This window comes from Narcine bancroftii, chromosome 10, assembly GCF_036971445.1.
Source record: "Narcine bancroftii isolate sNarBan1 chromosome 10, sNarBan1.hap1, whole genome shotgun sequence".
Taxonomy (NCBI): domain Eukaryota; kingdom Metazoa; phylum Chordata; class Chondrichthyes; order Torpediniformes; family Narcinidae; genus Narcine; species Narcine bancroftii.
In genome coordinates this window covers 63,033,587-63,056,655 of record NC_091478.1, presented here as the reverse complement: position 1 = coordinate 63,056,655, position 23,069 = coordinate 63,033,587, and the positions used below count along the sequence as shown (strand labels likewise).

The window sequence follows — 23,069 nt, the reverse complement described above, 5'->3', positions numbered from 1 at the left end:
TCCATCTGGTTTAAAATATTTATACCCAGGGAGCAAAACAGACTGTTCTCGGATCCAGAGAAAGTGCAAGAATTTGCAGAATGTTTGCAAGACAGAAGAAGAGATGAAGAGATGTAACAAGAATGACAAATGGTGATAAAGTATATATAAAGATGTAAAAACAATTTATATGTAAAGAACTATAGAGGGAAAAGAGAAGGAAGGAAGGGGGTAAGGGGAAAAAGAGAGAGCTTTGTTATATGTGTTTTAAAAAAGTGTTTTCTGGAGAGGGATGGGTAGAGATGGAATAACCATCACTGCAAAATCAGTTGGCGCTGTGAACAAGATTGCAATCCAAGTGAAAAGGGGAGTTGTGGATGTCCAGCAATGGATATGGGGCAACTCAGAGAGGGGGAAACTTTTGGGGTTAATGTGAGAACTGTGAGGGTACTTTATGTTTTAAATGTGTTGTTGTACATTAAGTGTAATAAGAGAAAACTAAGAGATGAAAATGGGGAAAAGGGGGATGGAGGTGGCGAAGAGTTGGAAAAGTGGTGTATACAAGATATAAGATGGCCATGTTGAACTATATGACTATAAACATTAATGTAATCCATAACCAAATTAAAAGGAAGAGGCTACTAAATTTATTGAAGAAGGAAAAAATAGATATAGCAATTGTGCGGGAAACACATAACTGAAGCGGAACATAACAAACTAAATAGAGATTGGGTAGGACATGTAATGGCATCATCCTGTCATTCAAAAGCTAGAGGTATAGCCATATTACCAATCAAAATAGAGGAGGAAATAATAGATCCGGCAGGGAGGTATGCAATGATAAAGTGTCAGATACACTCAGAATTTTGGAATTTGCTCAATATATACGCACCTAATGAGGAGGATCATAAGTTTATGCAGGATATTTTTTTGAAGATTGCAGACACACAAAGAAATATATTGATAGGAGGGGATTTTAACCTTAATTTGGACCCAATGTTGGATAAAACTGGACAAAAGACAAGTAAAAAGAATAAAGTAACCAATATTATGGTTAAATCAATGCAGGAAATGAAACTTATGGATGAGGTAACACCCAAGAGAGAAGGAATTTTCATATTATTCGAGTAGGCACAAAACTTACTCAAGGATTGTTATGTTTTTGTTGTCAGCCCATATTCAAGGGAGAGTTAGAAAAACTGAGTATAAAGCTAGACTACTATCAGATCATTCACCCCTATTATTAGCAATAGAACTGGGGTGGACATCCCACCAAGAATATATAGATAGAGGTTAAACTCCATGCTTTGTAAAAGACAGGAATGTAGGGAGTTTATTGAATTCCAAATTAAAACATATTTTGAAATAAACACAGGATCACTGAAAGACAAATTTATATTATGGGACACAACAAAAGCCTTCATTAGAGGGCAGATAATAAGTTATGTGACTAAGATGAAATAGGATTACAATCGGGAAATAGAGCAGTTGGAAATGGAGATAGTAAGTACAGAAAAGGAATTAGTGAAAAGGGATGATACAATGAAAAGGAGAGAATTGGCGGACAAAAAAATTTAAATACGAAACATTACAAATGTATCAGGTGGAGAAGAACATAATGGAAACAAAGCAAAAATATTATGAACTGGGAGAAAAAAAACACATAAAATATTAGCCTGGCAACTTAAAACAGAACAAGTTAAAGGAAAAAAGACAAACAAATTACATATAATCCAACAGAAATTATAAAGAATTTTATGAACAATTGTAACAAACTGAGAACGAGGGCAAAGATGATAAAATAGAGGAATTTTTAAGCTAAAATTGAATTGCCGAATTTGCAAGAAGAGGAACAAAACAAACGAATAAAACCATTTGAAATAGAGGAAGTACAGGATATATTAAAAAAGCTGCTGAACAATAAATCACCAGGAGAGGATGGATTTCCAATAGAATTTTATAAAATATTTGAAGAGTTATTAATTCCTCCTCTACTGTAAGTAATGAACCAGACATAAGAAACAGAAAACTTGCCAGATTCATGTAAGAGAGCAATAATTACATTAATACCAAAGATGGGGGTGGCGTGACAAGATGGTGTAGAGTCTGGATGTGCAATCTCAACCTCTCTGGCCAGACTTTTAAATACCTGTTTTTTAACACTTTGTTTTCAAGTTTTTAAAACTTGAAAACTTTTAAAATTTTAGTTTAAAGTATTAAGGAATTATTATGGCCACTAATGGGAAAAGGACTAATCCACAAGTTCATAAGAAGTTACATTTTTGAAGTGCCAAAGATCTGGGGCCTAGAGACCTGAAACAGCCCCAGGCTCAATTTCTTCATTGCCTTAACCCCAAAGATCGCCTGTGGGGGCTGAAAATAATCTATTGTTCACCAAATGAAGGAGTGCGCTGGAATTACTCGTTCTCCAGAAGAAGGTGTGTGTTTCCAAGAAATGGACCCCGATTTGGAAAGACTTTCAATTTCAATGGAGGGAGTATGCAGGAAGATGACGCCATTGATGGAAATGCACCAGGTAGCATTTTAATCTGAAGAAATTGTTTTTCTTTGCGAATTGGTGAGAAAACAATGAGATACTGGAGGGGGGGAGACCAGCAGCAACACCCTGAGGAAGTCGGGGTGCCATCGCTGGGAGTCCAGACCCGCAGTTAAACTTTTAAAATGCCTTCTGTTGAGTTGCATCAGGAGCTGCAGTTACCTTGTACAGCCACTATGTCAGAGAGAGCAGAGCTGAGATTTGCTGATTCACAGTGTATGCAATTGAATGCAATTATTCAAGCTGTTATAAAACCTGGAATGGATTTGTTGACATCTCAGAATATTGAAATGGTTGAAATGAATGCTGCTATGAGTTCAGAATTAAATATGGTTAAGACACGTGTGGATGCAACTTATGAAGAATTTTTTTTAATTCAGACTGCTTTTTTGGACTGTAAACAACAAGTGACTTCTAATACAGAAAAAGTGTTGAAGGTGTAAAAATCAGTCATAGAATTATGAGATCAAGAGAAGGAGCTAGAAAGAAAAATAAATTATTTGGAAAATCAAAGCAGAAGGAATAATGTGAAAATTGTAGGTTTGCCAGAAGATTTTCTTCGTTTTTTTAAAGACTGGATTCCGCAAATATTAGGGCCAGAATTTTTCTCTGGGGGATTGGTACTGGAAAGAGCCTATAGAGCTTTAAGAAGAATACCCTCAGCTGGTCAACCCCCAAGACCGGTAATAATTCGATGTTTGATTTATTTGGATATACAAGCCATACTTCAACTTGCAGTACAAAATGTGAGACAATGAAAAACCCCATTATTGATTCAGTATAGCAGAGTCTTTTCTTATCCTGATCTGAGTCAAGATGTCATTCAACATCAACATCGATTCAATCCAGTTAAATAAGCTTTGTGGCGTAAAAGTTTCAGTCTACTTTTCGTTACCCTGCAGTTTTGAAGGTGTTTTACGGAGACTATGAATTTCTGTTTTTTGAAACTGATTCTGAAGCAATTATTTTTGCTGACTCTTTGCCAGATATAAGAGGACAAAGACGTAGTCCTCCATTATCCCCTAAAGAAAACTTTGGTAGCTCTGGAAATGGAAGAAATGGCAGAAATGGGAAAAACGGGAATGGAAAGAGTCTACCTCCTTCTGAAATGGGATCTTCGAGATTGGAATCTTTTGGATCAAAAGAAGAATTTTCTTATTCTATTTTTTTTTTGTAATTACGATATTTTGATGTTACTGATTGTTTGGCTGGGGAGGGAGAGATTTGCACTAAGTTCTTTACTAGTCATCAGCCACTGGTGGGTGACACAGACTCAATTTTTGTTTAGGGGATTACTACCTTTCTTAGCTTTTTTTAAGGAGTTTTCTTTTTTTCTTTTTCTTTATTGTTTTTTATTTTTGTTTTATTTTTTAGTTTTTAATTTGTGATTTTTTTTATTGGAGGGTCTATATACGTTGATTTGAGTTTTTATATAAAGATATTATTGATATTTAGTAATAATAGTAGATATGTCAAAGTTGTTTGATACTTTTAATGTTCGATAATTAAATAGTATGATTAAACAGAAGTTAATATTAAGAAAATGAGAATTGATATTGCCTTTTTACAAGAAACACATTTGAATGTGAAGGAAAGCATGAAATTAAAAAGGGACTGGGTTGGACATGTATATCATTCTTCATTTAATTCTAGAGCTAAAAGTGTAGCAATTTTGATACATAAAAATTTATCTTTTGAATTACAATCAATGGAGGAAAGGGCATGATTCAATCACAAATTGAATTGTAAGATTTTTAGTGAATTTTGGACTTTACTTACTATTTATGCTCCAAATCCAGATGATGAAGTTTTTATTTCGGAGGCATTTATATGTTTGGGTCAAGCTAATGATTATATTTTAGTTGGTGGTGATTTTAATTGTGTTTTTGGAACCTTTATTAGATAAATCTCCGAAGAAAGTAAAAAAAATCTAAGATGGCAATCCAGGTCCAAGCATTGATGAAAGATCTTAATTTAGTAGATATTTGGAGACATCTTAATCCAACAGAGAAAGATTTTTCCTTTTATTCATCTAGTCATGAATCATTTTCAAGAATTGAGTTCATTTTAGTATCAGCACATTTAAAAGGGAAAATACAACAAGCGGAATATAAAAGTAGGGTGATGTCAAATCATTCTCTGTTATATTTTACATATTAAACTTCTGAGAAAATTCAAATAGCTTATCATTGGAGATTTAATACAATGTTAAAAAATATGGAATTTAGTGATTTTTTGAAAAAACAAATTAATTTTTTTTTAAAGAAAATTATAATTCTCTTCAAAGTAAGTTTGTATTATGAGATGATATGAAAGCCTATTTGAGAGGACAAATAATTAGTTATACTTCTAAAATAAAAAAAAATCGATTAAATCAGAGTTTTGAATTAGAGAAACAGATCGATGTTAGAAAAGGAATTTCAGAAAGATGCTACTACAGAAGATCAGAAAATAGAATTACCTAGGCTGAAAATGAAATATAATACTTTGCAATCTTATCAATTTGAATGTGTGATTAATAGGACTAAACAACAGTATTATGAATGGGGAGAGCAAGCAGATAAGGTATTGGCATGGCAATTAAAGAAAGAACAGATATCGAGGACTATTAATGCTGTTAGATGGAATTCTCTTATACTTATAAACCTCATGAGATCAATGATGAATTTTATTCATTTTATAAAAAATTATATACATTTGAAGGAAAACAGGAAACTGGATCGATTGATTTTTTTAAATCACAGTTGAATTTACCAATATTAGAGGATGGAGATATACAGGAGTTAGAAGAACCATTTACTGATTCAGAAATTAAAATGGCTATGCTGGAATTGGCGAATGGTAAGTCTCATGGTGATGATAGATTTTCGGTTGAGTTTTATAAATCTTTTATGATGATTTATCTTCTGTGTTTGGGGATGTATCACATCAAGTTGGAGAACTTCATGATTTACCTGAGTCTTGTTCTGGTGCTTTAATTACAGTAATTCCTAAAAAAAAAGGTAGAGATCCTTTGAAAGTATCTTCATATAGATCACTTTCGTTGTTAAATGTAGATTATAAAATAATAGCTAAAGAATTAGCGAATAGATTGGCTAAACTTTTACCAAAGTTGATTCATATTGATCAAACAGGTTTTATAAAGAATAATTATGCTTCAGATAACATTTTTCGCATGATTAGTTTGATGATCATCCGATGGTGATATCCTTAGATGTATAAAAAGCATTTGATAGAGTTGAATGGAATTTTTTATTTAAAGTTTTGGAGAAACTTAAATTTGGTCCTTCTTTTATTAGTTGGATTAGGTCTCTATATAGTAAACTGGTAGCTAGAATATTGAGGAATGGTTTGATTTCAGAATCCTTTAAGTTAACTCAATCAACTCATCAAGATTTTCCTTTATCATCAGCTTTGTTTGTGTTAGTGATTGAACCTTTAACACAGTTGATAAGACAAAATACACAGATACAAGGTATGAAAGTTTTAGATGAGGAGTATAAAATTAATTTATTTGCTGATGATGTATTGGTGTATTTAATAAACCAACCTCAGTCACCTTTGCATTTGAAGGAATGTTTAATACAAAATGGATGTCTTTCTGGATATAAAGTTAATTGGGAAAAAAGTGAAATGTTACCGGTAAGTGAAGGAGATTATTCAGTTTATAAGAATATTATTAATTTGAAGTGGACTGATCGAATCAAATATCTGGGTATAATTTTGAATGTTAATTATCAATTTTTATATAAATTAAATTATGAAAATAAATTAATACCAAAGATTAGAAAGGACTCATTAACACCAACATCATATAGACCAATATCTCTACTTAATTTAGACTATAAGATAATAGTGAAATTATTAGCTAACAGATTGGCTGACTGTGTTCCTAAAATAGTAAAACTAGATCAAACTAGATTTATTAAGAAAAGACAAACAGTGGACAATGTCTGTAAACTTATTAATCTAATCCATGCAGTTTAAGGAAATAAGAAACCAACAGTGGCTGTTGCTCTAGAATGCAGAAAAAGCCTTTGACAGAGTAGAGTGGAACTACTTACTTAAAGTATTACAGAAGTTCAATCTACAGGAAAAAAAAATATAAATTGGATTATAGCATTGTATAATGGACCATTGGCGAAGGTAGCAGTAAATTGATATGTATCGAGTCACTTTAAATTAAGTAGGTCAACTAGACAGGGATGTCCACTATGCCCCTCATTGTTCGCCTTAGCAATAGAAACTTTGGCAGAACTGATAAGAATAGAAAATAAAATAAAAATGATTAAAGAAAAGGAGGAGTATAAAATCAGCTTATTTGCAGATGACATCATAGTATACCTAACAGAACCAGAGTTATCAGTAAAAGAATGTCATAAGAAATTGATGGAATTTGGAGAAATATCAGGTTACAAGATCAATGAAATAAAAGTGAAGTGATTCCAATGAGTATTGCAGACTATACAGAAGTTAACAAAGAATCACCATTTAGATGGCAAGCACAAGCAATCCGATACCTAGGATCAGGTTAGATAATAACTTAAGCCACTTATACAAACTAAATTATCAGCCACTAATAAAGAAATTGCAGGAAGACTTAGAACATTGAAAAGAATTACCCCTAACGTTGATAGGGAGGGTGAACTGCATTAAAATGAACGTGTTCCCAAGAATACAATACTTATTTCAAACATTACCAATTCTTTTAACAGAAAAGTTCTTTAATGAACTAAAGAGAATAATAAGGAAATTCTTGTGGAAAGGGAGGAAATCAAAGGTAGCATTAGATAAATTAGCAGAGAGGTATAATCAAGGTGGTTTGCAGTTACCAAATTTTATAAATTATTATAGAGCAACACAATTAAGGTATTTATCAGATTTTTACCAGACAAGGGAAAAACTAGACTGGACTAAGATAGAACTAGATAAAATAGGGGAGAAGGTACTGGAACATATACTTTATTAGTGGGATGAAAAGTTGGTGCAATATGATAACACACCAGTACTGCATCATTTACAATATATGGAAGAAGATCCACTTAGAAAGGGAAAAAAAGCGAATTATCAAATACAAAAATTATTATTGACCCTCAATCTGCCAGATCCTTTTACAACAGACAACCTTTCCTTTAGAGAATGGGAGAGAAAAAGAATCAAAAGAATAGAAAATTATTTTTTGGGAAATAATTTATTAACATTTGAACAGTTGAAGTACAAATATGGGATAACTCATGGACAATGTTTGCATATCATCAATTGAAAGCTTATTTAAAGGATAAATTGGTAAACAGCTTGAGATTACCTGAAGGAAGCAGCTTTGAAAATGTAATTACAGACACAATGGAAATTAAAAGATTTATAACCATCATGTACATTAAGCTGCAAGATAAGGAAAATGAAATAAATTATAAACCTAAGCAGAAGTGGGAAAAGGATCTAAACATAAAGATAAAAATGAAGTATTTGAAAAGTTGTTCTGGAACTATGAAGAATACAATAAACACAAGGTTACGCATGATACAGTTTAATTGGTTACACAGGGTATATATCACTCCTCAAAAAATTTTTAAATGAGATTCAACCTTATCGGATAGATGTTTTTGCTGTAAGAGGGAAATGGGAACAACATTACATGCAACTTTGGTATGTACAAAAGTTAATACGTTTTGGGAAAAACTAAATCAGATACTGAATAAAATTACAAAAAATAGCATCAAAAAGTTGATTTTGAAGCAGATTGCGATTGAAATACGTCAGAAACGAGTCTTCGCCACTGCAGCCTGACTGGTATATTTATCTTATTGTTGAATAAAGCGCCTCTGTTGCTCCGCGGTCTTTTTTTGTTTTCACCTCCGCATATTCTGTGCTCTCTTTGCAGTTTATCCTATACTCTGTGCTGGTTCCCCTTGGTTCCCCTTGCATTTTCTGTAAAGGCAATTGAGAAAATACTGCTATTTGGCTTTTTCATTTGTTTTGGGATGTGCTGCTCAAATCGTATGCTTGAGAAATAGTATCCAATTAATGAACTCTCTACACCGTTATTTACACTCACCTGATCAAAAGCATGCCTTGCGTCAAGACGTTTTTGTTTTGTAGCCTTCCTGGACGTGTCGAAATGTATTGCAACATAATGTATCATGTTGCTCTCTTCTCTCTGAAAAGTTCGACAAAAATATTATTCAACTAAGTGTCCGTGTCAATCCTTAAATAGTTTGCTCTGGGCTTGAGATCAAGGACACGAGTTCATGTATAAATATATGGATACAGTTGCAAATATTATGGCACGATGAACATCATATTTTATTTAAACCTATCAGTTTTGACTTTGGAAGAGTTTCAAAGAGCGACGATCTCCAACATTTAACCACTGCTACTGAACCTTGATCTGTTAATCAGACATTTAACACTTGAAAACGCTGAAACCAAGGACATTGTGATAACCATTTGAAAAGTCCTCTGTGACCGGATTTGTGGAGCGGATCAAGAACTTCAAATTCCTGGGTGTTAACATCTCCAAGGATCTGTCCTGGAGCCTCCACGTTGATCTAATCACCAAGAAGGTTCGCCAGCGGCTATACTTTGTGAGGTGTCTGAGGAGCATGTCACAAGTGGACCGTGGAGAGCATTCTGGCTGGTTGCATCACTACCTGGTATGGAGACACTAACTCTCAGGACAAGAATAAACTGCAGAGGGTTGTTAACTCTGTCTGGGACCATCGCGGACATCTACATGAGGTGGTGTCTTTAAAAAAAAAACACTGCCTCAATCCTTAAGAACCCCCCACCACCCAGCACACAGCCTATTCCAGATTCACTCTACTACCATCTGCGAAAAGTACGGGAGCCTAAAGTCGAGCTCTCAACGGCACAAGACAGCTTGATCCCCGCTGCCATCAGATTCCTGAATGTTTAATGATCCAAAAATCCTACCTTGCACATTTGTTTTTAATTACTTTCTTTTACCTTTATAGTAATGTCGTAAGATGGTTATATCCATGTTCTCATTAAGATGCTGCTGCAAAACACCGAATTTCATGACTTGATCATGACAATAAATTCTGAATCCGATTAATACTTCTGGTAAACATACGTAAAGTTTCTAATGTGAGCAGAATATAGTCGCTCTAATTCAGTCTATTTCTTGGCATTTCCAGCATTGACCAGTATGAATAAATGAAGGGACATACCTGATCCTGGTGGCCATTTGGTTCCATCCCACATTCCTCTTCACCTTGAAAGAGGCGAAATTTTAATGTCATTATAACGTTTAACATCATTCGCAGTGCGGATATCTCCAAATTTGCAGACGACACTAAGCTCGGAGGGGTTTTGTGCACGGAAGAGGGGGTCAGGAAGCTCCAGTGTGATTTGGATAAATTGAGGGACTGGGCAGATACATGGCAAATGCACTACAATGTGGATAAATGTGAGGTTATCCACTTTGGTAATACAAACCGGAGGGCAGATTACTATTTGAATGGCAATAGATTAAGAGATGGGGAAGTGCAGAGAGACCTAGGGGTACTTGTACACAAGTCTCTGAAGGCGAGCATGCAGGTACAGCAAGCGGTTAAAAAGGCAAATGGTATGTTGGCCTTCATATCAAGAGGGTTTGAGTATAGGAACAAGAATACCTTACTGCAGTTGTACAGGGCCTTGGTGAGACCACACCTGGAGTATTGTGTGCAGTTTTGGTCACCTTATCTAAGGAAGGATGTTCTTGTAATGGAGGGAGTGCAGAGGAGATTCACCAGGCTGATACCTGGAATGGCAGGAATGACTTATGAGGAAAGATTGCGCAGATTGGGATTGTACTCGCTGGAGTTTAGAAGATTGAGAGGGTATCTCATAGAGACATATAAAATTCTGGCAGGACTGGACAGAGTGGATGCAGATGGGATGTTTCCAATGATGGGAAAATCCAGAACCCGGGGCCATGGTTTGAGGATAATAGGCAAACCATTTAGGACCGAGAGGAGGAGGAATTTCTTTATCCAGAGGGTGGTGAATCTGTGGAATTCATTGCCACAGAGGGCAGTGGAGGCAGGTTCATTAAATATATTTAAGAGGGAATTAGATATATTTCTTCAGTATAAGGGTATTAAAGGTTACGGAGAGAAGGCGGGACGGGGTACTGAACTTTAAGATCAGCCAATATACTCGTTGAATGGCGGAGCAGGCTCGAAGGGTCGAATGACCTACTTCTGCTCCTATCTTCTATGTTTCTATGTTTCTAAAATATATTTCGGGAAATGGACAAATGCTGGAAATATTTCGTATTTCGCATTGTGACATCTTTTCTATCCTCAAATCGAACCCAAATTCATTTTACCAGTGGTATTTTGTTTAATTCCGAAATGAAGGAAAACATTAACAAGGCGACCAATGCCATCAAATGACATTTTTTTAATTGGACTGAAGTCGAAAATGTAATTGAATCATTGCTCCGCAGGTACGTTTCTGAGGTAATGGTGCAGCGAATGTGGATTTAGGCTTTGCACAGGTAGTTTGTGTGTGTGAGCTTGTGGGTCATGGACGATTGCCTGCTGCTTGCACTATTTCCTTTGTTTCTGTATCCGACTGATAACCAGCTTTTTTTCCTTACACCATAGACTCTTGGATGATTCTTTACAATGTTTCGATCGTTCAATGCCAGAATCGCAATGAAGCTGCCACAACGTTAGCTGTTTTCATGGACGCTTTGAAAATATCCATGCGTTATTTTCCTTACGCTCCAGATAATTATTTTCAAGGGCGCCTTTCGGAATAGACTGCTCCATTGGAGATACTGGTGATAGGTAAACGAACCACGAGCTCTGCATATTGATGTTGCTTGAGTTTGAATTAGATTTTGGTGACAATATTGTTTTAAAAGGCTTTTGGTTTGGTTAGCCTATTGGGGCATTCATATTATCTGTTAAGTGTTTGCAAGTTAATTTTAAAAAATCGACCATACATCTGAAGTGCGGGTTAGAGCAGAACTCACTGATATCTAAAAGTATATTATACCAGAGCCAGAATTGAAATTTGAACATTCTCTTCTTCAGGTCGGGAGCTTCATTTGAAGCAGAGCTGATTAGGATACACTTAGATGAATTTCCTTTGATGGAGAATGAGATAGAGAATATTCCTCTGCCCCGTGTTGGAGCATGGAGTTGGGTTATGTTCAGCAGCAGGAGATTGGTTGAGAGTCTTTACTTAAAATTTGCAGACGCTTCATGAAAGTAGTCAGGGAGTCTGGCTTTCACAACATAAGTGCACAAGTATAATCTGCAGAGTTCGGCTTTATAACCATATTTTCTGTAAAACTTGATCCCGGTGTGAATGCCACAAATGTCGAATATTTTTCACATTGCCTGACGGATTAACTGCTCATGAAGTGTAAACCTGTATGATGTGAAGTGCAAAACTGCAGGAGAAACAGGGTCGTAAACGAAGGATGCATGAGCTACGATCCTTAGATGCCACTCGATTGCCATTGAGCCTGTTCTGAGCGCATAGACCAGTCGCTCTCCCATATCATCACGTGTAACATACATGGAATGGAGGTGGCTTTTTGCGTTAGGTCGAACTGGAAATGAATTCATCATATTCTTCTCAGTTCCCAAATTATGTGGCTTTGATTGGTGGTTCATCCTGTTCCCTGCAGTTTCTTCCAGTTGTTCTAGGGTGAACATGGCAATCATTATTGCTTCTTAGTAGGCAAAATCTGAATTGGGAAAAGGAGAACGGACGTTCAGTCACCGAGAAGAGGCAACTCCTCGTTCAGGATGACCGGCGGTTTGTCAAAGCTGTCAACAGATTAAAGGAATTTTACAATTCTTCCGTGTTCAGTAACATCGAGCGTTCAATCCAGATCTTACCTTCAAGTTCCTGTCGTCCCAACCGTACCCCGACAACAATCATTAGCACTAAAATCAGTAATCCAACCACCACGCCACTAGGAACCAGGTAGTTTGCGATGGTATTGCGAGAATCTGCAAAGTTATTAGGAATATTTATTATACTTGTTAGTGTGACAGAGTATTCACAGGTGGTTTGGGAGGAATTCTTAGAGCAGCTTGCACACACACACACACATTTTAAAATACAAATTATTTGCAGGACTATTTCAGAATGCTTTTTGCAGGAGGCAACAAATTATCGACAGCAGCTTGCCTGGGAGAGAATGATATATTTGCAGGCAGAGGAGAAGGGTTTTGCTCTCAGAGAGCAAGGATGTGAAACAGAGAGAGAGAGAGAGAGGAGACAGAAATACGTTACGGGGGACACGCTGGCAAACGTTGGAAGGCTGTCTGTTCAGAGGAGGAGATTGGCGGTCTGAAAGGTGACCTGAAAGAAAGAGGATCATCTGGAGAACCCTGAAAGGGGCGAGGTTGGTCAGCAAGACTGATTGAGAAGGAATCAGATGTCTTGAAAAGGAATCTATCACTGAAAACCAGCAAGAACCCTACTGAGTGGTAACCATTTGCCTGTTAAGCATCAAAGACTGGTGAACTTTGCTAATGCAAACTTCTGTGCACAGTACAAGAATTGCCTGGAACCAGTGATATTGGACTGTGATCCAAAGAACTTTTCCAATCTAAAATATACATTACACACACCTGCGCTTAGTACTAGAGGGATGGGGGAGTGGGGGAGTATTAAGTATTAGGTAAGATAAGTAATGTTAAAGTTCAATTCTGATTTACTGTTCAAATATAATTAAAAACTTTTTTTGTTGAAGTAACCCTGTGTTGTGGAGCATATTTATTGCTGCTAGTTTTTGGGGTCCTCTGGACTCAGTAACATTAGGTTTTCATATTAAATGCATTCTATGTCCATTTGTGAGTGGAGCGGTCAGAATAGGGCTGAAACACAACTGGGTGGAATTACGCTGTACACGAGTGAACAGAAAAATATCAATAAATACAGAACCAATTATGTGCACATAATTAATACTCGAAGTTTCTAAATTGCTTGAATGTAGTCCAAATTAATTTGCAAAGCAAACTGCAGATTTAAGAGTTCCAAGAAGGACAAGAAGTTTAGAGATGGTGGTAGAGCAAAACTCTGACACACTTAAAATTGAAAACAAAATAAACCTAATGAAAATGAGGTGGGTATAAAACGTGAACGATTAATATCTCTATACTTCTGTAGCGCAGCAAATAATTTTATTTTTGATTGCCAACGGCATTTGAGTGGCCATGCCTCAGACGCACAGGTTTTCTTATACAAATTGGAAATTAAATCAATGCTCCATCCTATATTTCCTCATGGAATTTGAAAGATTTAATTTCGGAATTATTAACTGCAAGAATTTATACAATGCATCAAGACATTTACAACAAATCACGACTCACTAGACTGTTGACGACATACCTTGTTTCGCAACAGAATACCTGGCAACGGCTGGAGTCTGGAGAGAGAGGTGATATACCTTGCAGGCATATTGATCCTCGCCGTTGCTGTAGGTTAAATCGCTGGAAACTACATACAATCCCTCCGCGTTCTTCGCTTTCCTTGTATGAGTTCCCGCTGTGATTTTCGTTCCATTTCGGTACCAAATTAGGGTGAGATTCTCCGGGTAAAATGCAGCCGTTTCGCATACGAGAACATGTCTAGTGAGTGGATTCCCATCAACAGTCTTGGAGTAGATTTTCAGTGGAGTTGGCGCCACTGAAATACGAGTAAATAAAGATTTGGATTAATTTAATCCAATGACTGGGAATTTTTAAAACAGTTCTTTCCCAACCTCATCTATTAATTCGAATTATGCTCTTTGAAAATCCCAATCCCCTGTGAAACAGAAGAAGCCGTTTTCTGTTCAGTTAGTTAACATATCTGAATATTTCGGAGAGAGGCCGAACCAAACCCTCCTTGAGAAAGTCGTTTTCTCCATTCGTAATCCAAATAATTCACCAAGAACACTTTGTGGGGGGGGGGGGGGGGGGGGGGGGGGAGGGGGGAGGGCTCGGGAGCTCCTCCGTGATTATTGCTCTCTCTGATAGCGAAGAATATTTCGCATCTCCGGACTCCGGAGAAAAATCCACGCAGACACTGGGAGAACGTACAAACTCCTTGTAGAAAGCGTGGGCGTCGAACCCCCGTTCCCGGTCGCTGGCGCTGTAAACAGCGTTGCGCTAACCGCTTTGCCTACCGTGTTGCCTCAGTTGAAACAAATCTGTCAATGTTGCGTGAGAAAGACAGAATGCGGACTAATTCTTTCCTGGAAGTAGTTGGGAAGTAACCAATATTCCATGAAAAATAATGAGAACGAACGAGCTTCTCCGTCGAATTAAAATGGGTAAGGTGTGTGTGTGTGTGTGTGTGTGTGTGTGAGTGAGAGAGAGAGAGAAAGAGACAGAGAGAGAATGATTGAGTGTGTGGGGCGGCGTGAGTGAATGGGTGGTTATCTTCTACTTCCACCATTTTCAATGGTTCCCTTTTGCTACTTATAACTTGTGATATTGTTCCCGCAATGTACTCGGACAATGGTGGAGCGATGATCTTCTGAATATAGAATGGCTGAGGAATGCTTTTATTTGCAGGTTGTTTGATCCACATCAGACAAAATAGTTATAGGATGGGGGACTGGGTGAGGATGGTGAATATACTAGACAATACAAATGAGAATCCATAAAGCTTTGTGCCACGTTGCAGCGAGCCTCTTCGGGCGGGCATGAACATAACCGCGAACTGTACGAGTTGGGAGACGGGCGGCAGAATCTCCGCCTTCCTCATCTTCATTGAGCGGGTAGAGGGGTATCGACAAATCATGGTCTGTCTACCAGCCTTTCCGTTTCTTATTGTTCAGACAATTATTCGCTGTTTGCCTTTCCCGTTAATATGATTTACCGTGAACAATTAGACGCGATCCACTTCCATTGATTGCAACCATTTCCGGACCGATGACGGAACAGCGATATACTCCAGAATCTTGGACAGTTGCTTTGCACAACTCAAAGTACCAACTTGCTCTACCTCGGAGACAATATCGTTTTCTATTGGCGACATCGCTGTGTTGGTATGTATTCTCACCCTCCTTCCACCAGTAGACCTTCACACTGGACTTGTCGCGGATGATGGGGAACACACAATAAAAGGTTACATTTCCCCCGACTGGTATACTGGTTTCTTTGGGTAATTGATTTACATGAAAACCTCGCTGATCTGCAACTGCTGAGAAAATGTAACATGGCGCAATTAAATCGGTGAGGCCGGCATCGAGATGGGAGATAAAGAGAGAGAACTAAATAAGTAGAACAAGGAACAAAATGGTACTGGTTAAATATTACCTCGGAGAAGCAGAAGGAGAACAATCGCAGTCCCTGACATTCTGCACAAGGGATTCAAATGACCTTGCAGTCAGGAACGCTGTTAAATGTGACGTTTGGGTTGTATGACGAGTTGCCGGGGCTTATCACATCCTGGAAGTGAACGTTGGAATGTTGAATTTATATGTTCAAAATAAATAGTTGACATCGTTTCAGGGTTTGCTATCGATAATTGAGGAAGGGGAAAAGTAGGAGTTTGAAATGCATTAATTTCTTGCCCTCCTGAAATCACCTTGACGACTTAATATATAGAAAGTATGATTTGTGATGAATTTCCCCTCGAAACAACGCCCCCTTCTCCCACTAATCCTGCAATGCTCAAACATCATGCTTCTTACATTGATAACAAGATTTTGGAGCAGAATTAGGCCCATCGAGGCTTCTCCGTTATTCTATCATGAGTTGATCCATCCACCTACTCAGCCCCACTCTCAGGTCTTCTCCCCGTAACCCTTGATGCCCTGACTAATCAAATACCTGCCAATGTCTTCCTTAAATATACCCAACGATCTGGATTCCACAGACTCACCATCCTCTGGCAAAGGAAACTATTCCGCTTCTCTTAAATTGACGCCCTTTTATCCTGAAGTTGTGCCCTCTTGTCCTCGAATCCCATACTACAGCTTGAAATTATTATCTCTTTTTTAATTGAATGTGGACGGGTGACTTTTTTTACGGAGGACCAACTCGGCTGCAACAAGAAAGAATTTCCGTCCATTGAATGAGTGGGTTTTCCCCGGGTCTATGGTTTCCTTCCTCCCACTGTTCGAAAAGTACCGGGTTTTATAGGTTCATTGTGAATAAATTGGGCGGCGCGCGCTGGTGGGCAGAAAGGGCTTGTTACCGTGCTAAATTTAAAATGTATATATATTTATCGTTAGAAATATGGCCGAGATGAGAAGAACAGAGAGGGTAGATAATCAGATTGGGTTTACTCCGTCGGTTGGATCATCAAGAACGGGAGGGCATCGGTTCAAGATGCGAGGAAGGTTTCAAGGGGATCTGAAAGATCCTTTTTTTTACACGGAGATTCATTAATATGTAGAACTCACTGCCCGAGGAGATGATGAATCGGATCCGGTCACCGCGTTCAAGATGACATGAGGTTGTTGCTCCACTTGCAACAGGTCTCACTCCGGCAGTGGAGAGGCCAGGTTGGTGTGAGTATGGGAAGAGGCGTTGAAATGGCAGGGATATCAAATGCGCGGCATCGCCATCGCACCCAGATCGTCGACTCTATACGAAAAGGTCTCCAGGTTTGCGTTTCGTCTCACCGACGTGAAGGAAACCACATCGGAAGCAGCGATTGCAGTGGACGAGGTTGGAGGAGGAGCAGCCGAACGTCTGCCTCACCTGTTTGAAACCCCGATGGTGATGAAGGTGGAGGGGACGTTTCCCACCTCCTGGGTGCCCGGACACTCGAGTTACCGAACAAAGCAATGATAAAAATTCATTGGCCTGCGCGCAGGGAATGCGAGGGAGGTGGGTCCAGGGTTCACAGACCGACTACAGCGCTCTCTGCGCCCTCCTTTCAACGTCACTTGTCCAGCATCCTTCCTCCCAGGGTGAGGGGGGGGGGGGGAGGGGTTGGTGGCCGTGATGGGATCGACTTCTCCCTGCTTCCCTTTCGCGGGTTTCGATGTCCGCGCGCGAGCCATCCTCACCGCTGCCTTTCAGCCCCAAATTGAGTGCCTGCCCTTCACCCAACTCGTACGCGTCCACCCATACCGACTCCACCCACCTGCGTTGCTTTCCAAGGTGCCTACTTTCTAAGCAGTGCGAGGAGGTTCGGAATCTTTTGTCGAACATGTTCTGCTCAAATAATATCGACTGGTTGCGTATCGCCCTGGAATGATAATTTGAGAAGCCCGGAAAACAGAAGGTAGCACACATCGCCGGGTCCATCACTGTCTCTGAACTCCCGTCCAGCACATTGTTTGAAGGTTGAGATTAAGCTGGATACTATGAGATGGAGAAATGCTGTAGCTTAACACGACCTGCCGCGTCCAACAGGGGGTAACTATATATGACGAAGTTTCGGGTCTGGGCCCTTCTTAAATGTATGATTTAAAACGAGACAGACGTCTGTATGAAAGGAGACCTGATGCTTTCTCATCCTTTATTTTCATCAGACTAACATGGCTACTGACACAAGGGGTTATATATATATATATATATATATATATATGGATGTTTATACACGTGGAAGGGCAATGGGCGTCATAATGTCCAGCAGAGGGCGGTTTCCACCCAACGATAAATGCTGACTGGGTCCCTTCCAACTATAAAAATTTCATAGGCCCAGGACTACAAGTGAGAATTAGAATACACCCCATGAGTAATTATAACTATAAAAGGGAAAGTATTTAACAATAATCGGAGCACATAGTGCTTTAAGCGTTCAGATGGTCTTCTTTCTTCTTTGGACCGCCTTGGCGTGGTTTGCTGTGTGTACCGGTCTTTGCTTGGGAGCCGGAGATAGTCTTCCCACTATTTTCTGTTGCTCTTTTTTGCTTTCACGTTGGCTTTGACTTTCCGAGTCAGCCATAATTGTGACATTTTTCTTTTCGAATATTCCCCTTTTTTGGGGGTTTGTATTTATACTTCCCCATTTCTTGCAGAAACTCCATCCATTTCTGCTCTGCTGTCTTCTCTACTAGTGCCCCCTTCCAATCTACTTTGGCCAGTTCCTCTTTCATGTCAGTGTAATTCCCTTTACTGCACATCTGCCTTTGTTTTCTCCTTGTAAATCTCAAATTGAACTCAATCGTATATATTATGATAACTGCCCTTATTGATTCCTTCACTCAAAGCAATCGAATCACCTCGGGTTCATGCTCCAGACCCACTACAATACAGCCAATCCCCTCGTGGGCTCATCAACAAGCTGCTCGAAAAAGTAATCTCATCGGCTTTCTACGAAATCTCTCTCTTGAGATCCAGTGCCAACCTGGTTTTCTCAATCTACTTGCATATTTAATCCCCTATGACTACCATAACATGGTCTTTCTGACACGTCTTTTCCATCTGCTTTTTCCATATCGCGGCTGACGTTTGGAATTGTGTATATAACTGTTTACAGTGTCTTCACCCTTGCCATTTCTTAACTGAACCCACATTGATTCTATATCTTCTGAGCCCTGTCAGCTCTTTTAAGGATTCAGTGTTGTTCCTTGCCAGCACAGCGACAGCACCCCGGATTACCTGCTCATCCTCAGACATTCAGTTCTCAAGGACATCCATCCTTTAGCCATGACTCTGTGGTTGCCACTACATCATACCTGCCAATCTGTTACTTTACGACAAGGTTGTCCACTTTATTTCTTATGTTGTATGCATTTAAATACAAGCCTTTTGTTCTTTATTTGCTTCACTTAACACTGTGTCACTGTGCATTGTAACACATTCCCCATGCCTCCGATTTTTCCCTATCTGCCTTTCTTTCCACACAAACCCCCTATCAGCTACTTGTGTGCTGACCACCTTTTCCTCTATTTCTTCAGTTTGGTTCCAACCCCCTGTGAATCTGTTTTAACCAACATCCCTCCCCACCAATCAGCATTAGAAAATCCCCGTGCCATGACATTGGTTCCCTTCAATTTCAGACGAACCCCTTCCCATTTATAAAGGTCACCACTTCCGCAGAAAAGCTTACAATTATCCCAGAAATTAAAACTCTGCCCCTCTTCAGTTTCTTTGCACTATCTTCCAGTTGTGACCTTCCCTACCTTATGGCGCCGGGAATAATCCAAAGATTACCACCTTGGAGATACTGCTCTTCAGCCTCTTCCCTGCTTTCCATGACCTCTAGCCAACTCATGCCTATGATGTTTGTACTGTATCAATATGTACCACGGACTCTGGCTGATCACTCTCCCACTTAAGAATGTTCTGCACCCGCTCAGAGACATTCTGGACCCAAGCACCTGGAATGAAACTACTTGGAGTCTCTATTGTGGCAATAGAATGTCGTATTTGTTCCCCTTTTGAAGCTCAGAGCCAACATGGTGCTATCAGTCTGCCTGCTGGTATTGGCCATGGGGAGTATTGATTGGGGAAGGGGGTTGTTTTTAAATTTTGAAAGGAGAAAGAGTGAAAGTAGAAGAGAAAGACACGCAGCTCAAGGAATAGAGACAAACAGAACGATGGGGGTAGTGCTAACTGAAACTGGAAATGTCGATGTTAACGCCATCCTGTTGGAATTTGCCCAGACGGAATTTGGGTTGTTTTTCCTCAAATTTGCAGGTGATCTCAGCCTGGCAATGAATGAGATCGTGGGAACATGTATTGGCAAGGGAATTGAATGGAGAATTGAAATGCGTGGCCAATGGGAAATCCAGTTATTTTAGTGTATAGAGTCAAGGTGCTCAACAGAGCGTTATTCAAGTCTGTGACCAGACTCTATGATGTACAGCAGAGCACCACAGGAGCACCAAGTACAGTTGTTAACCAACGAAGATTTTCAAGTGAAGTGTTGCTTCATTTGGAAGGACTACTTAGAGCCTGGAATAGGTGTGGGTGAAGGTTGGGGTGCAAGTCAGAGACAATGGTTCCATGGGGAATTGTGATGAAGGAGTCACAAAATGAGGAGGTCCTATGGAAAATGGAAAGGGACACAAAGGGAAGATGTGTCTGCTAGTGGGATAATATGATTAGTGGCAGAGATTATGGAGTTTGGTGGGGTGGTAGGTGAGATCCTTTTTGCACTTGTAGAGGAAGGTCTGGGGCAGATGTGCAGTTAATGGAGGATATGCGGGTGAGGGCCAATTTGATAGTGGTAGGGGGAAAGCCATGTTGTTTGAAGAAGGAAGACTTCTCTGATGATCTGGCATGGAAGACTTTGTCCTGGCAGCAGATGTGAGGGAGACTGAAAAATTAAGATAAATTAATAGACCCCTTAAAGGGAACAGGGTGTGAAGAGGAGCAGTCAAATTAGGTATCTGAGTTAATGGGTTTGTTGACGATGTCTACTGAGAGTTAGACTCTCTAGAAGGAGATAAAAATTGAGAAAAATAAAAACATAGAAACATAGAAGATAGGAGCAGGAGTAGGTCATTCGTCCCTTCGAGCCTGCTCCGCCATTCAACGAGATCATGGCTGATCTTAAAGTTCAGTACCCCGTCCCCGCCTTCTCTCCGTAACCTTTAATACCCTTATACTGAAGAAATATATCTAATTCCCTCTTAAATATATTTAATGAACCTGATTCCCTCTTAAATATATTTAATGAACCTGGAGTATGTTGCGAGAGTAGGACCAAGTAAATTTACTTTTCTTTTTCAATCTTTTTATTATTATTATAATTTATAAACACATACAGTTCAAAGAGATATAAAAAATACATAGTAAGTAATGAATTAATACAGAGATATTAAACAATAATATTACAGAATAAAAATATATCATAAAAAAAAAATTTAGACCAGTTTAGGGTGTGAACTATCTCTAAAAAAAAAGATATAATTAATAACAATATATGAAAAAAGAGAAAAAAAAAACCAAAAAAGAAGAAAAAACAAATCTGAATTAACAAAAACATTGGAAAACAGTGGGAGGATTAACCTCTTTCCAATTCAATAGTATAGATCTTCTAGCCATTAGTGTAAGAAAAGCAATCATACGATCCGCAGGAAGAGATAAATAAGTCAAATCTATCATAGGTAATCCAAAAATTGCAGTAATGGGATGTGGTTGTAAATCAATATTCAAAACAGTAGACATAATGGAAAAAAATTCCTTCCAATAATTCTGTAAAGAGGGACAGGACCAAAACATATGTGTAAGGGAAGCTATTTCCAATTGACATTTATCACATATAGGATCGATATGAGAATAAAAGCGGTGGAGTTTATCTTTAGACATATGAGCTCTATGAACAACTTTAAACTGTATTAGTGAATGTTTTGCACATAGAGAAGAAGAGTTTACTAGTCGCAGAATTTTATTCCAATTTTCATTAGAAATATGAAGGTTGAGTTCTCTTTCCCAATCATTTTTAAACTTTTCAAAAGTCCCAGAATTTATTTTTGTAATTATATTATATAATTTAGATATCACACCTTTTGGAGGGAATTTTGAATATAGTATATCCTCTAAAACAGTCGGAGTCTCCCGATTGGGAAAAGAGGGTAAAGTCGAAACTAAGAAACTCCTAATCTGCAAATATCGAAAGAAATGAGATCGAGGTAAATCATATTTCATGGATAATTGTTCAAATGACATGAAAAAGTTATCCAAGAATAAATCCGAAAAGCATGTTATACCTTTAACTTTCCAGAGTAAATAAGCTTGATCAATTAGAGAGGGATGAAAAAGGAAATTTAGTACAATAGGAGTTTCCAAGATAAAATGACTTAGGCCAAAAAAATCTCCGGAATTGAAACCATATATGTAGTGTATGTTTAGCCATTGGATTATCAATTTGTTTATATAATTTAGTAAGAGTAAAAGGGAGAGCCGCTCCCAAAATAGAGCTAATTGAAAAATTTTGTATCGGTTTAATTTCTAAATTTACCCAATGGGGATTTAGAGATAATTCTGAATAATTCAACCAATATCTTAAGTAACTAATATTAATTGCCCAGTAATAAATTCTTAAGTTGGGTAATGCCAACCCTCCCTCTAGTTTAGATTTCTGTAAATATTTTTTCCCAAATCTGGGATTCTTGTTTTGCCAGATATACGAGGACAATTTAGAATCGACCTTATCAAAAAAAGATTTAGGAACAAAAATAGGTATAGCTTGAAATATATATAAAAATTTAGGTAAGATCATCATCTTAATAGCATTAATTCGGCCTATCATGGATAGGGATAATGGTGACCAATTGGTAAGTAAACTGCCGATCAGGTCCAATAGAGGGAAAAAATTAGTCCTAAACAAATCTTTATGTTTTTTAGTAATCTTAATCCCTAAATATATAAAATGGTCTCCAGCTATTTTAAAAGGTAAACTATCATAAATAGGAACCCATCCATTAAAAGGGAATAATTCACTTTTATTTAAGTTCAGTTTATATCCCGAAAAATTACTAAATTGGGCTAATAAAGATAAAACTGCAGGAATAGAATTTTCAGGATTGGAAATATATAACAATAAATCATCTGCATATAGTGATACTTTATGAATATCCCTGCAACGAATAATACCAGTAATATTGGGTGCTTCTCTGATAGCAATTGCCAAAGGTTCTAAAGCTAAGTTAAATAAT

At 38.2% G+C, this 23,069-nt stretch overlaps 1 protein-coding gene across 1 annotated transcript; it reads right to left on the bottom strand.

Annotated features, from left to right (window-relative positions):
* Positions 1 to 8,047: 8,047 nt before the first annotated feature.
* Positions 8,048 to 15,271, bottom strand: LOC138743832 (IgG receptor FcRn large subunit p51-like). The gene is made up of 6 exons (XM_069899434.1): positions 15,139 to 15,271; positions 13,904 to 14,200; positions 12,403 to 12,516; positions 9,727 to 9,770; positions 8,592 to 8,693; positions 8,048 to 8,464 (listed from the first exon to the last, which is right to left on the bottom strand). Exons 1-6 carry the CDS (start codon positions 15,269 to 15,271, stop codon positions 8,333 to 8,335), a joined length of 822 nt encoding a protein of 273 aa, XP_069755535.1. The 3' UTR covers positions 8,048 to 8,332.
* Positions 15,272 to 23,069: the final 7,798 nt, after the last annotated feature.

What these genes read in the sequence shown, in the direction of transcription:
- LOC138743832 (XM_069899434.1), bottom strand. Translation starts at nt 15,271, where the DNA reads ATGAAGATGAGGAAGGCGGAGATTCTGCCGCCCGTCTCCCAACTCGTA. An exon ending in ATTCTCATTTGTATTGTCTA is followed by an intron (nt 14,201 to 15,138) that starts GTATATTCACCA and finishes CTCGTATTTCAG; the next exon opens with TGGCGCCAACTCCACTGAAA. An exon ending in GTATTCTGTTGCGAAACAAG is followed by an intron (nt 12,517 to 13,903) that starts GTATGTCGTCAA and finishes ATAACTTTGCAG; the next exon opens with ATTCTCGCAATACCATCGCA.